The sequence below is a fragment of the Bubalus kerabau genome, chromosome 11 (genome assembly GCF_029407905.1).
Source record: "Bubalus kerabau isolate K-KA32 ecotype Philippines breed swamp buffalo chromosome 11, PCC_UOA_SB_1v2, whole genome shotgun sequence".
Taxonomy (NCBI): Eukaryota; Metazoa; Chordata; class Mammalia; order Artiodactyla; family Bovidae; genus Bubalus; species Bubalus kerabau.
This window is the reverse complement of record NC_073634.1, coordinates 18,275,687-18,290,241: the sequence shown is the minus strand read 5'-3', so window position 1 is coordinate 18,290,241 and position 14,555 is coordinate 18,275,687. Positions and strand designations below refer to the sequence as shown.

Here is a 14,555-nt window from a genome sequence, read left to right as displayed (position 1 = left end):
ACTGGAGTGGGGTGCCATTGCCTTCTCCAAGATATAATGGTCATCTGAGTTAAATTCACCTATTCCGGTCCATTTTAGTTCGCTGATTCCTAAAATGTCGATGTTCACTCTTGCCATCTCCCATTTGACCACTTCGAATTTACCTTGATTCATGGACCTAACATTCCAGGGTCCTCTGCAATACTGTTCTTTACAGCATCAGACTTTACTTTCACCACCAGACCCATCCAAAACTAGGCTACTTCTGCTTTGGCTCAACCTCTTCATTCCTTCTACAGCTATTTCTCCACTCTTCTTCAGTAGCATATTAGGCACCTACCATCCTGGGGAGTTCATCTGTCAGTGTTCTATCTTTTTGCCTTTTCATACTGTTCATGGAGTGCTCATGGCAAGAATGCTAAAGTGGTTTGCCCTTCTCTTCTCCAGTGGACCACGTTTTGTCAGAAGGTGGGTCATCATCAGAAAATTGGATTAAAGACTATCCTTTTTATACACTGCTATTTCATATATTTTGCCCCAGATCTGTGGTTGTTTACAAGTGTTCACATCTAGTACATTACTCCAACATGGCTAAAAATAAGACCACAAATAAGCATTAAGCTTAAGCCATGGTTAACTGTGAAGAAAGTTGTCCAGCAGTTACCAGAGTAGATGATGGTAAGAAAAGAGTCATGTAAGATCCCACAAATCCTATTACTCATTCTTTCTCTGTCTATTCTTGAAATAAGATACATACAAGTAACCTAGTTCAACTCCAGGCAAAAAATATTTTTTAAGCCTTTGTTTAAAAACAGTTTACCGACAAACTGAAACAAAGCATACCCATCTCCGGCTTCTCTAAAAGCGACCAAGTTATCACCGAAATATAGCTACAAGGCCCATGATCAGAATACCTGTTAAATTAAAATGCATGAGTAACACCTGAGGGGACAAGTATTCAAACCAGAAAGAAAATCAAAATCCTGGGTTACCCTGCTTAATAGAGACAGACATGTCATCATGTAACATGAGGACAAACTATCAGAAGTATCATGGCTGTCTTGCAGTTATACTGCCTATCTTAAAAAATTAAAATGAAGAAATAAGTATACCCTAAAGCTCCTCTTGATGAAAGTGAAAGAGGAGAGTGAAAAAGTTGGCTTAAAGCTCAACATTCAGAAAACGAAGATCATGGCATCCGGTCCCATCACTTCATGGCAGATAGATGGGGAAACAGTGGAAACAGTGTCAGACTTTATTTTTCTGGGCTGCAAAATCACTGCAGATGGTGATTACAGCCATGAAATTAAAAGACGCTTACTCTTTGGAAGGAAAGTTATAACCAACCTAGATAGCATGTTAAAAAGCAGAGACATTACTTTGCCAACAAAGGTCCGTCTAGTCAAGGCTATGATTTTTCCAGTGGTCATGTATGGATGTGAGAGTTGGACTATAAAGAAAGCTGAGTGCCAAAGAATTGATGCTTTTGAACTGTGGTGTTGGAGAAGACTCAGTCCCTTGGACTGCAAGGAGATCCAACCAGTCCATTCTAAAGGAGATCAGTCCTGGGTGTTCTTTGGAGGGAATGATGTTGAAGCTGAAACTCCAATACTTTGGCCACCTCATGCGAAGAGTTGACTCATTGGAAAAGACCCTGATGCTGGGAGGGATTGAGGACAGGAGGAGAAGGGACAACAGAGGATGAGATGACTGGATGGCATCACCGACTCAATGGACGTGAGTCTGCGTGAACTCCGGGAGTTGGTGATGGACAGGGAGGCCTGGCATGTTGTGATTCATGGGGTCGCAAAGAGTCAGACAGGACTGAGCGACTGAACTGAACTGAACTGAACTGAATACTCTAAAAGAAAAAAAGTATCATTTTTATCTGTAAAAATGGCTAGCAAACTTTTGAGTTCACAGTTAAGTGATTATTAAATAGCTTTAAAATTAACAACAGAAAGAGAAAATATATACAACATAATGTGTAACTTCCAAAGGTCTTTTTCCATTTTTCATTGACAGAGTCCTTGGGGCTTCAGGCAGACAGTCAGAAGGCAGGCTGCCAGTATCACTTCACACTTCAGCAAAACTTTTGCCAATGAAAACTGAAACACCTGTATGAATTAACTAAATTGTTCCCATTTTCAACAATGAAAGGAAATTAAAAGCATTACTGAATGTCACTGATTTGGCTCATCTGTAAGGAAATAACGTAGATAACACAGCTAATTTTAAATTATCAAGCCGATACAACATAAATGGCTCTTTAGAACAATGTGGGTTATTTTTACTATGACTCATTCAGTTTTCCTGAAATGTGAGGAAAGAATGTCTCAGAATAGCATTACATAATGACAATGTTAATAAAAAAAGCAAAGTATTCCTCTTAGGACAATCTTCTGCCATTGCTGAATTAAAACCTTTTCCCAGTGCATCTCACACATACCTCAACATGCTACACCAACTTGGAAACACGGGCAAAAATTCTTCCAGAAAAGAGATTTCACCACTATTTTAGTAAAGTATAGGACAGCTGATGAAAACTGAACAAAATTCAGGGCCAATAAGCCACTCGTCTGGTTCCTAAGTATTTATCAGCTGTCCACTGACTGCGGCTCCCGTCCCTCCAAGTGCTCACAACCCTCTGGTAGGGGTAGTGAGATTTCTACTGGACTTGCTCTCCTGTCAACAGAGAGAGACACCTCACAGTCTCAAGAGTTCACAACTCCAGACCCCAGGTACCATGCTGCAGCCAGAGTAGGGAGATGGATGCTCAGGAAAAGGACGTGGCTTCTCTCCTCTCTACTCCCTTCTCTTCCACATCTACAGCCAATTCCAAACAGCCCTCATCCACTTAGGAATTCCTATTCCTTGAAAACAGTAGTATGCTCCTACAAACCACCGACCAGATAACCTGACTCAGCACTGAGTGCCATGGGGCATGACCTTCTACCTACCCACCTGAAGGATTTTCATACACATTCTGTAATTGGATCCCAAGAACAAGTTTTCAGTGCCGAGGGAAGGACACACGCCCTCCCTCATTTCACAGAAGAGAAAGATGAGAAGGACACACCAGGTATCGATTGTATGCCGGGTGGTCATACTACCTACACCGGGGACCCAAGTGGAGTAGTGCAGCTCCAGTTCCTGGCTCAGTATACTTCATTCATTCCCGTATTCTGCATACTTCTCTTGAGCAAGAGCTATGAGTAAAGCTCTGTAGCAGGCCTTGTAGAAGACCCAGAGAAGGACAGAGACCGTCCCAAAATCTGGAAGTTTAGAGTCTTACAGGGAAGATAAGACATACACATAAATAATTACAGTGAGCCCAAATATGATCTTTGTTAAAAGAGAATTCAGAAGCAAGGTAGCAGCTAAAAGTGGTCCCTCTTGCCTCAGACACTCCTCAGCAGTTATACAGGATATAAATAAAGGGTATTTATGTACAGCATATACAGTTATTTAGGATTTATATTTTAGTGAAATTATTGAAACCAGGGGCCACTTACAACTCACCTTATTATCTGCTTCAGAATCATGCACAGGAAGGGCAGAAAGACTGAATGACAAAAGGAGAGCTGACTTGGGTTTTTCTGGAGTATTCTGTATGCTTCACTTGGGACAAGGACTAGAATGGATGTTACACAGCCCAAAGTATGCATGGGGCTCCTCAGAGCTCCCCTCACTCTTAAGTTCCTTGCCTTCCTTCTCATCAATTAAAAATTTATTTGGCATTAACCAACTCATCTCTTCAGAAGTGTTAGGACTGGCACTATGGAGCACTTTCACTGAACAGTTTTTCCTGAAATGGACATCAGTTCTCAGGTCAGTGCTGACTTGGAGGAGATCTAGAGGAGAAGAGCAAAACAATCATGTATCATAAAGCCCTGGGGGAAAACATAAAACCAGAGAATACAACCTTCACTGCAAGCTAGGAGGGCTGAGCTACCTGCCAGCAGAGGCTACGAGAGGTAATTACTTCAGCAGGATTCTACCTCACTTTACAGAGGAACAAGAATAGGGAAAGAGAAAGAAAAGGAAGGGAGGGACTTCTCTGGTGGTCCCAGAGTCCCTAAGACTCTGCGCTCCCAATGCAGGGGACCTGGGTTCAATCCCTGGTCAGGAAACTAGATCCCATATGCCACAACTCAAGATTGAGCACAGCTACATAAATAAATGTATTTAATGAAAAAAAAAAGGGAGGGGGGGGAGGACAGAAAAAGGATAAGAAAAGAAGAAATATATCACATCCACAAAAAGCACTAAAAACTAAGTTAACTGCTTGAATGTGATGAGAGTACTTTCATGTCATTTCAGGTTAACTGTGGATAATCTATGTTCCACAATAATGTGCTTATGAAGCCAATATCAAGAAGATGTTTCTGCTGACCACCGTCCCATGAGAGGCCAACAGGAACACTTCCTATCATAGGCAGGAACACTTCCTATCATAGGCTGCATCCTGTTTACCTCTGACATCAGAATGAGCCCAAGCTCCCGGGCCATTACTTAACATCTACACACCGGTGACTGTGCCCATCCAGCTCTGTACTTCCCGACACTGACTCAAGACTCCCACCACACCAGACCCCATGTGTCCTTCCCGGTGCCTCACAGCAGGAAGACTCGTGTTCAACTTCACCTTCCCACTAAGATGCTCCCCCACCGTCTCGCCTAAAATAGCCATCCCTCACCCATTCTTACCCCGCTACACTATTTTCTGTTTACAATGAGTACTTCTATCAAATATCTGTCTTTCTTTGTCTACCATATATTTCCCTCACAAGAAAGCAAACTGATGAAAATTCCAAGAGGGAAAAGGCTGCTATATCCTCAATAACCAGCACTTAAGTTTTAAGTATTAAGGCGTGTGTTAAGTATTCAATCTATGTTGAACAAATAAATAAGAGGTGCATAATAATTTTTTAAATATATCTTTTAAAAAAGGTTTAACACTTTACTTGTCAAATTCCTTAGCATTTATGTAACAACTAATTAGGGACATTTCGCATAGTTACCTAAACACACATATGCTATAATGAAAATCAGCAGATTTCTAACAATACTGAAGTGGGAAACTAAAACAGGCACTCAGAGGACTCAGAAGATTAACATCAACCAGTTCTCAAACTGTATGTATGTTCAGTTCAGTTCAGTCCAGTCGCTCAGTCGTGTCCGACTCTTTGCGATCCCATGAATTGCAGCACGCCAGGCCTCCCTGTCCATCACCAACTCCCAGAGCTCACTCAGACTCACATCCATTGAGTCAGTGATGCCATCCAGCCATCTCATCCTCTGTCCTGTTTTCCTCCTGCCCTCAATCCCTCCCAGCATCAGAGTCTTTTCCAATGAGTCAACTCTTCGCATGAGGTGGCCAAAGTACTGGAGTTTCAGCTTTAGCATCATTCCTTCCAAAGAAATCCCAGGGCTGATATCCTTTAGGATGGACTGGGTGGATCTCCTTGCAGTCCAAGGGATTCTCAAGAGTCTTCTCCAACACCACAGTTCAAAAGCATCAATTCTTCGGCGCTCAGCTTTCTTCACAGTCCAACTCTCACATCCATACATGACCACAGGAAAAACCATAGCCTTGACTAGATGGACCTTTGTTGGCAAAGTAACGTCTCTGGTATTGAATATGCCATCTAGGTTGGTCGTAACTTTTTTCCAAGGAGTAAGCGTCTTTTAATTTCATGGCTGCAGTCACCATCTGCAGTGATTTTGGAGCCCCCCAAAATAAAGTCTGACACTGTTTCCACTGTTTCCCCATCTATTTCCCATGAAGTGATGGGACTGGATGCCATGATCTTAGTTTTCTGAATGTTGAGCTTTACGCCAACTTGCTCACTCTCCACTTTCACTTTCATCAAGAGGCTTTTTACTTCCTCTTCACTTTCTGCCATAAGGGTGGTGTCATCTGTGTATCTGAGGTTATTGCTATTTCTCCCGGAAATCTTGATTCCAGCTTGTGCTTCTTCCAGCCCAGCGTTTCTCATGATGTACTCTGCATAGAAGTTAAATAAACAGGGTGACCATATACAGCCTTGACGTACTCCCTTTCCTATTTGGAACCAGTCTGTTGTTCCATGTCCAGTTCTAACTGTTGCTTCCTGACCTGCATACAGGTTTCTCAAGAGGCAGGTCAGGTGGTCTGGTATTCCCATCTCTTTCAGAATTTTCCACAGTTTATTGTGATCCACATAGTAACTTGTAAAATTTATTTTACAGCACAAAGTAAGCTAGCCTTTCTTTCTACCAGATAAAGGTACTTTAGTTCTGCCTTATCTCAAAAATAACAAAGAAAGAAAACACAAGAATTGATCCCTAACTATGATAATAAAAATGCCTTTGAAAAAATGATGTATCTTGAGCAACTTGGGTTCATTAAAGACGTGTGTATCTTTTTATCTATAAAGCTAAAGATACCAACTGCCCTCTTGTTCTGTGGCCTTCCTCTTCTGAAAAGCCTTCTTTGATATCAAACCCTCAAACATCTATTCTATCTTTCCTTTTCACGACCATTTTTTCCAACTGTGGTCTTTATCTATCAACTTTATTTTCTCACAAACCATTCTCTCCTTATTTCTCTGCAGTGAGGTGACTACCCAGCTATTTCACCAAACTTGTCATAGAGATAAGCAATGCACTCCAGCCATCGAAGCCTCGGCCCTTCCTCCTGACTGCTCTCCACCACTGAACGCTGACAAGTGCCCCTTGCTCTCGACACTGTCTCCTGCCTTAGCCTCCATAACCCTGGCTCTCCTGTTTCTCCCCCTCGCTCTCTGACCCCCTCGGTCCCACTACATCCATGAAGCATCACCCTCAAATTTTAACCAAAAGAGCTACACATTACACTGGTTTTCAAGTAAAGATTCAACTCTCGCTCTGTCACTTCATTTACTCAGTCAACAAGTATTTATTGAGCACATATTATGTGCAAGATACTGGACTCGGCCCTGCAAACAAAGATCAAACAAAGAACAAGAAATATTCATTTGCTGCCCTTAAATTCAAGCAAGTACAAACAAAAATGCTTATGTCTGTAGAGAACAGACTGGCAGACACAGTGGGGAAAGGAGAGGGTGGGACAAATTGAGAGAGTAGCACTGAAACATATACATTGTTATATGTAAAAAAGCCAGCCAGTGGGGATTTGCTGTGATGCAGGGAGCTCAAACCCAGGGCTCTCTGACACCTAGAGGGGTGGGATGGAGTAGGAGGCAGAGGGAGGCATCATATGTATGCCTATGGCCGATTCATGTTGATGTATGGCAGAAACCAACACAACAGTGTAAAGCAATTATCTTCCAATTAAAAATAAATAAAAATTTTAAAATGCTTATGTCTAAATCAGCATCAAGATATATGCAGCCTGGAAAATAAAATGATAAGCTTTTTTTTCTGCCTTAATTTCCTTAGGTGACAGTATTTCAATGAGCAATCTGAGGCAAGAACATACCATAGGCAAAATAATTTACAAGAAAAAAAAAAAAAAAAGAAACAGGAAAAAGACATTACTCACTGATGTAAATGCCAGCAGTTCCTCTTCAGTTAACTTATGCACTGGGTTATTCTTTTGTAAATTTGTGCTTTAAATTTAAAAAATTAAAAAAAGCAAATCAATTCCAGAATGCATGTCATAATGAATGAAATATAATTTTTAAGGAAGCAAGTAAACTATATTTATATATTTGAAAGCACATTCAGTTCAGTTCAGTCGCTCAGTCGTGTCTGACTCTTTGCGACCCCATGAACCACAGCACACCAGGCCTCCCTGTCCATCACCAACTCCCGGAGTCCACCCAAACCCATGTCCATCGAGTCGATGATGCCATCCAACCATCTCATCCTCTGTCGTCCCCTTCTCCTCTTGCCCTCAATCTTTCCCAGCATCAGGGTCTTTTCCAATGAGTCAACTCTTCGCATGAGGTGGCCAAGGTATTGGAGTTTCAGCCTCAACATCAGTCCTTCCAATGAACACCCAGGACTGATCTCCTTTAGAATGGACTGTTTGGATCTCCTTGCAGTCCAAGGGATTCTCAAGAGTCTTCTCCAACACCACAGTTCAAAAGCATCAATTCTTTGGCACTCAGCTTTCTTTATAGTCCAACTCTCACATCCATACATGACCACTGGAAAAACCCTAGCCTTGACTAGATGGACCTTTGTTGACAAAGTAGTGTCTCTGCTTTTTAATATGCTGTCTAGGTTGGTCATAACTTTCTTTCCAAGGAGTAAGTGTCTTTTAAATTGATGGCTGCAGTCACCATCTGCAGTGATTTTGGAACCCAGAAAAACAAAGTCAGCCACTGTTTCCCCATCTGTTTACCATGACTGATGGGACTGGATGCCATGATCTTAGTTTTCTGAATGTTAAGCTTTAAGCCAACTTTTTCACTCTCCTCACATATTATAATATTATTGTATTATTTACAAATGTAGAGATGACTGTGCCAAAGATAAGCACAAAAGTAATAAAATGCTAACAAGTAAATGTGGTGGTGTATTAAATGTTAACACAATTTATAAGAAAAAACAAAATCTAATCTGTGCCACTCCACAAGGAAAATGAAAATAATTAATATGGCACCAATTCCTATTTATTAAACTCATGCAAAAAAAAAAAATTACTATCACCATGAGACAGGCAAAAATTAAGAAGTTCTCAAAGAGGCAGAACAATGGGAATTGTTAGATCTTGCTGATCCAAGTATGAATAATTTTGGAAAACAATTCAGCACTATCTTATAAAGTGAACATTCACATATCCTAACCTCAGTAATTCCAGCCTACATATAGAGCCCACAGAAATTCAATGGCTGTACCGGGAAGCATACACACAAATATCCATAGTAATATTGTGTGTAACAGGAAAAATCTGTTAACAATCCAATGTCCAAAAAGGAAATCAATACACTGTAAAATACCAACAGAACGATACACTGCAGAGTAAACTGCAGCTATACGTAACACGGATGAGTCACATAAAGACACTGGTGAGAGAAAAAAAACAAATCACAGAAGACTACATATAGTAACATACCACTTATATAAAGCTGAAAGACAAATAAAAGAATTGACTGAGAAGTATAAAAGACATGTGAGTAAATATATTTCTTGAAAAGGCAAGAAAATGACAAAGACAATATTTAGGACACTGATTACCTTTTAAGACAAGAAGGAAGATGAGATGGGAAGGAGGCACACAGACTGCGCGGGTGGGGTGTGCAGTCTTCAGGTTCCTAAACTGCGAGGTGGGTTTGTGCTATTATTACATTATGTAACTTATGTTTATACATTACATAAGTTATTTTGTATGTACATGTTATTTGTATTAAGAATGAAAATAAAATTCAAAATTGTGTTCCACCTGCTGGGATGCTATAAGAACCACAAAACTTCCCTTCTCCGATACCCTTGCTAATGGTGCAGCATGTGAATTTATTTATTTTTGGCTGTGCTCGGTCGTCACTGCTATGCAGGCTCGTCTCTAGTTGCAGGGGACAGCTGCCAGTCTCTAGTCGTGATGCATGGGGCTCTCACTGCGGTGGCTTCTCTTGCTGGGGAGCGCAGGCTCCAGGGAGTGTCAGGGAGCTTCAGCAGTTGCAGCATGTTGGCTCAGTAGCTGCGGTTCCCAGAATCTAGCTCTAGTGCACAGACCCAGGAGTTATGGCCCAGGGACTCAGCTGCTCCATGGCATGTGGGATCTTCCCGATCCAGGGATCAAACCTGTGTCTCCTGCACTGGCAGTTGGATTCTTTAACACTGAGCCACCAAGGAAGTCCCAGAATGTGAATTTAATTGTATATATATTTTTTAAATCAGACAATGCAGAGTATATCATTCGAAACACTGGGCTGGAGGAAGCACAGGCTGGAATCAAGATTGCCGGAAGAAATATCAATAACCTCAGATATGCAGATGACACCACCCTTATGGCAGAAAGTGAAGAACTAAAGAGCCTCTTGATGAAAGTGAAAGAGGAGAGTGAAAAAGCTGACTTAAAGCTCAACATTCAGAAAACGAAGATCATGGCATCCGGTCCCATCACTTCATGGGAAATAGATGGGGAAACAGTGGAAACAGTGGCTGACTTTATTTTTCTGTGTTCCAAAATCACTGCAGATGGCAACTGCAGCCATGAAATTAAAAGACGCTTACTCCTTGGAAGGAAAGTTATGACCAACCTAGACAGCATATTCAAAAGCAGAGACATTACTTTGTCAACAAAGGTCCATCTAGTCAAGGCTATGGTTTTTCCAGTGGTCATGTATGGATGTGAGAGTTGGACTGTGAAGAAAGCTGAGCGACAAAGAATTGATGCTTTTGAGCTGTGGTGTTGGAGAAGACGCTTGAGAGTGCCTTGGACTGCAAGGAGATCCAACCAGTCCATCCTAAAGGAGATCAGTCCTGAATATTCATTGGAAGGACTGATGCTGAAGCTGAAACTCCAATACTTTGGCCACCTGATGCAAAGAGCTGATTCATTTGAAAAGATCCTGATGCTGGGAAAGATTGAGGGCAGGAGGAGAAGGGGATGACAGAGGATGAGATGGTTGGATGGCATCACCGACTCAATGGACATGGGTTTAGGTGAACTCCAGCAGTTGGTGATGGACAGGGAGGCCTGGTGTATTGCTGTTCATGGGGTCGCAGAGAGTCAGACATGACTGAACAACTGAGCTGAACTGAATCAGACAAAATTCAAATTGAGGGTAATTGTACAGAAAAACTGGCTTATAAATTTCCAAAGTGTCAAGATCATAAAGTCAAGCAAAAATGAAGAACTATTCCAAACTGACAGAAAGAATACAAACATAAATGTAACACATATGTTCTAGACTGGATCCTGTGCTATAAAGGAGATTATTGGGACAACTGGCAAAACTTGAATGGGGTCTGAGTACAATGTGATAGTAAAGCATGAGTGCTAATTTCCTGATTTTGATAAATGTATCACGGTTATGCACAGAAGCTCCCTTTTTTGTAGAAGACACACACTAAAGTATTTAGCGGTGACAGAATACCATATCAAAAAATCATTCTCAAAAGTCTTTGCAATGCCTTGCCCTTGCAACTTGTGCCCAAATTTGAAATCACTTTAAAACATAAAATGAAAAACTATTTCTACTACACATAAGGTTCTACTATATTAAAAATTCTATCCTCTGAATATACATATCCTCAAAGATCAAAGTAGTCACCTCTCCTAAATACTTCATTAGGATTCTATTCAGGTGACCTTTCCCTTCTCCAGGGGATCTTCCCAACCCAGGGTTTGAACCCAGGTCTCCTGCTTTGCAGGCACATTCTTTACCAGCTGAGCCACAAGGGAAGCCCAGCCAAGGCTAACAGAAGGAATTTTCTTTACAAAGAAAAGAGATGGATAAGTACACCAACTTACAGGAGACTCCTAATCTCTAACCCTTTCATTGGTTGCCCAACTCTTCTCTATCTTCATAACCGTTACAAGACTCCTTATTCATCCAGAACTCTGGGGACCTTCTCGAACAAAGATTTCCCCAACACAAGAGAATCAATACGCAAGAAATTCAAGGTGGCCAAATAAGCCATTAACTTACCAGATTCCAAGGATAACAGCAAGCTCTTCAGCACATAGATCAGGCATCTGAAACTGTTCACAATCTGCTAACTTTATCTCATTTAGAACGGTATCATCATTGAGCTCAAGATTCTGGTGGAATACCAAAGAAAATATTTAAAACAAAAACTAAGTTTGATTTATTCAGTAGACTATATGCAACTGACTGCTGAGTAGGATAACATTTTTTTGTTTAAGATTTTACAGTGTCTATACATGGTCAATAGGCTGTTCTCCTTGTGAAACACATATATGGGAACAATTTACTGTGCAGAAATGGAGGACATGCCATCTATGTATGCCAGGAATGCACTGACATCGTCAATAACAGGGAGTAACTGCTATTCCCTGTTTGATTGAGCCTAGTAGGCAAAAGCTCCTCTACTGATACTCAGATCCTTCTAATCGATTTCTAAATCATAATCTGAAACATCAATTCCCAACTCTGTTTCTCAAGAAGATCTAGAATAGGAAAAAAAAAAAAAAAAAGCCAATTGAAATAGAAATAAAGCCTGAAGAATTAGAGAACTTGGTAGAGTACTTGATTTCAAGAATAGCTACAAAGCCAACACAGTGTTGTACTAACATGAAGACAGAAATATAGATGAAAGGAAGAGAACAGAGTCCAAAATTTCAGACCCATATTATATGGTCAACTGATTTTCAACAAGGTGCCTAGATGACTCAACAAAGTTTTTTCAATAAGTGATGTTAGAAGAACTTTATATCCACTTGGGAAAAAATAGTGCTCTGCCCAGATCTCATACCATACACAAGAATTAAATCAAAATGAATCACAGACCTTACTGTAAAAGCTGATACTAAAAAACTTCTAAGAAAGAAATCATAGAAGAAAAGACTTGCAACTTTGGGGTAGGCAGACAGTCTTTAATTAGGATACAAAAAAAACTTGAACCATCAAATAAAAACTTCAGCTCTTTGTAAACACTGTTAAGAAAGTGAAAAGTCAAGCTACAGACTGAGAAAACATACTCACCAAACAAATATCTGGGAAAAGGCTTGTAATCAAAGTATGGAATTACAGCCTAATAAGAAGATAAAAAAAACTCAACATAAATATGAACTTTACAAAAGACCCTTTACAAAAGGTTGGCTAATCAGCAAACAAAGAGATCCTCAATAACAACAGTCCACATGAAAATACTAATTAGAATCAGAATGAACTACTACTAGTACACATACATAAAACAGATAAAATTTAAAAGACTGACATCCCAATTGTTGCCAAGGATCTGGGACAATTCAATCTTTCATACACTGCTGGTAGCAATGTAAAATGGTACAACCACAGGAAATGGTTTGCTGCTGCGGCTGCTGCTAAGTTGCTTCAGTCGTGTCTGACTCTGTGCAACCCCACAGACGGCAGCCCACCAGGCTCCCCCGTCCATGGGATTCTCCAGGCAAGAACACTGGAGTGGGTTGCCATTTCCTTCTCCAATACATGAAAGTGAAAAGTGAAAGTGAAGTCGCTCAGTCATGTCCGACTCTTCGCGACCCCATGGACTGCAGCCTACCAGGCTCCTCCATCCATGGGATTTTCCAGGCAAGAGTACTGGAGTAGGGAGCCATTGCCTTCTTATAATAAACATATTTACCATATGAGCTCTCAGTTCCACTCCTTTGTAGTTATCTATTAGAAACAAAAACATATGTCCACCCAAAGATATTTATCTATATATATAGAGAGAGAGAGACAGAGAGAGAGATATGGGGGGGGGGGGGGGGGTGTGTGTTCATAGCAGTTTTATCTGTAATAATCCCAAACTGGAAACAACCCAAATGTCTGTCAACAGGTATATAAATTAAAAAGAAAAATTATGCTATACGCATTTAATGAAATTCTAATCAGCAATAAAAAGAAAAGTACTGACACATACAACGACAAAGACATATCTCAACTCAAAAACATCACGCTGAGCAAAAGAGGCCAGAGAGAAAAGAGGACATACTGTAGGATTCTAGTCACACAAAACTCTAGAAAAAGCAAACTATCTACAATCAGAAAGCGAGTCAATGATTATTTAGGGCCAGAGAAGGTGTGGAATTAACTGCAAAGGGGCAGGATGGAATTTTCTAGGGTAATGAAATGTATCTGGACTGCAATGGTTGGGTACATGTATTTTTCAAATCTCATCCAAATCCCATCCAATTATATAAGTAAAATTTTTCTATGTGTAAGTTATATCTCAATAAAATAGATTTTTTAAAATTAGTCATCAAAAGATAAGTAAAATCACAATGAGAAATCACTGCACACAACTCACAAAAATGGCAAAAATTTTAAAATTGATAATACCAAGCACCAGCAAGGATGCAGAGCAACTAATGCTCTCATATACTGAGGGTGGGGATGTGAAATAGTACAGCGACTTCGGAAAACAGTTTGACCGTTTCTCTAGTTAAAAATATACTTAATACAAGCCATTCTAATCCGTGGCATTTACCTGTGAAAATTAAAAACATACATTCACATGAAGACTTACACATGAATGTTCCGGACAGCTTTATTCGTAATAGCCAAAAACTAGAAACCATTCAGCTGTCTACCAACAGAATGGATAAACACACTGTGGCTTATCCATATAATGAAATAATAAATACTCAGCAATAAACAGGAGCTAATTGTTGGTATTAAAACAAGGATGAATCTCAAAACACTATGCTAAGTGAAAGAAACCAGACACAGAATAGTCATACTATCTGATTTCATTTATGTGAAACTCTATGGAAAAAGACCAGCTCTAATCTGTGACAGAAAGCAGGGAGGGAAAGTGACTGACTGCAAAGAAGTATGGGTGACTACTCTGACTAATGGAAACGGTTCTGTATTTTGATTACAGTGTGGTTATGTGGGTCTATTTGTTAAAACTCACCAAACTGGACACTTAAAATAGGTACATTTTACTGTATGTAAATTATTCCTTAATAAAATTGATTTTTTCTTCCA

At 40.2% G+C, this 14,555-nt stretch overlaps 1 protein-coding gene across 3 annotated transcripts in view; it reads right to left on the bottom strand.

Annotated features, from left to right (window-relative positions):
- The window catches only part of TTC27 (tetratricopeptide repeat domain 27), a 178,122-nt gene that overhangs the window by 125,499 nt on the left and 38,068 nt on the right, over nt 1-14,555 (bottom strand). For all 3 annotated transcript variants that reach the window (XM_055539763.1, XM_055539761.1, XM_055539762.1), the window contains exons 8-9: nt 11,568-11,680; nt 7,508-7,574 (exon numbers count right to left, since the gene is read on the bottom strand). In XM_055539763.1, coding sequence (XP_055395738.1) covers nt 7,508-7,574; nt 11,568-11,680 — 180 coding nt within the window. The remainder of the gene's footprint in view (nt 1-7,507; nt 7,575-11,567; nt 11,681-14,555) is intronic.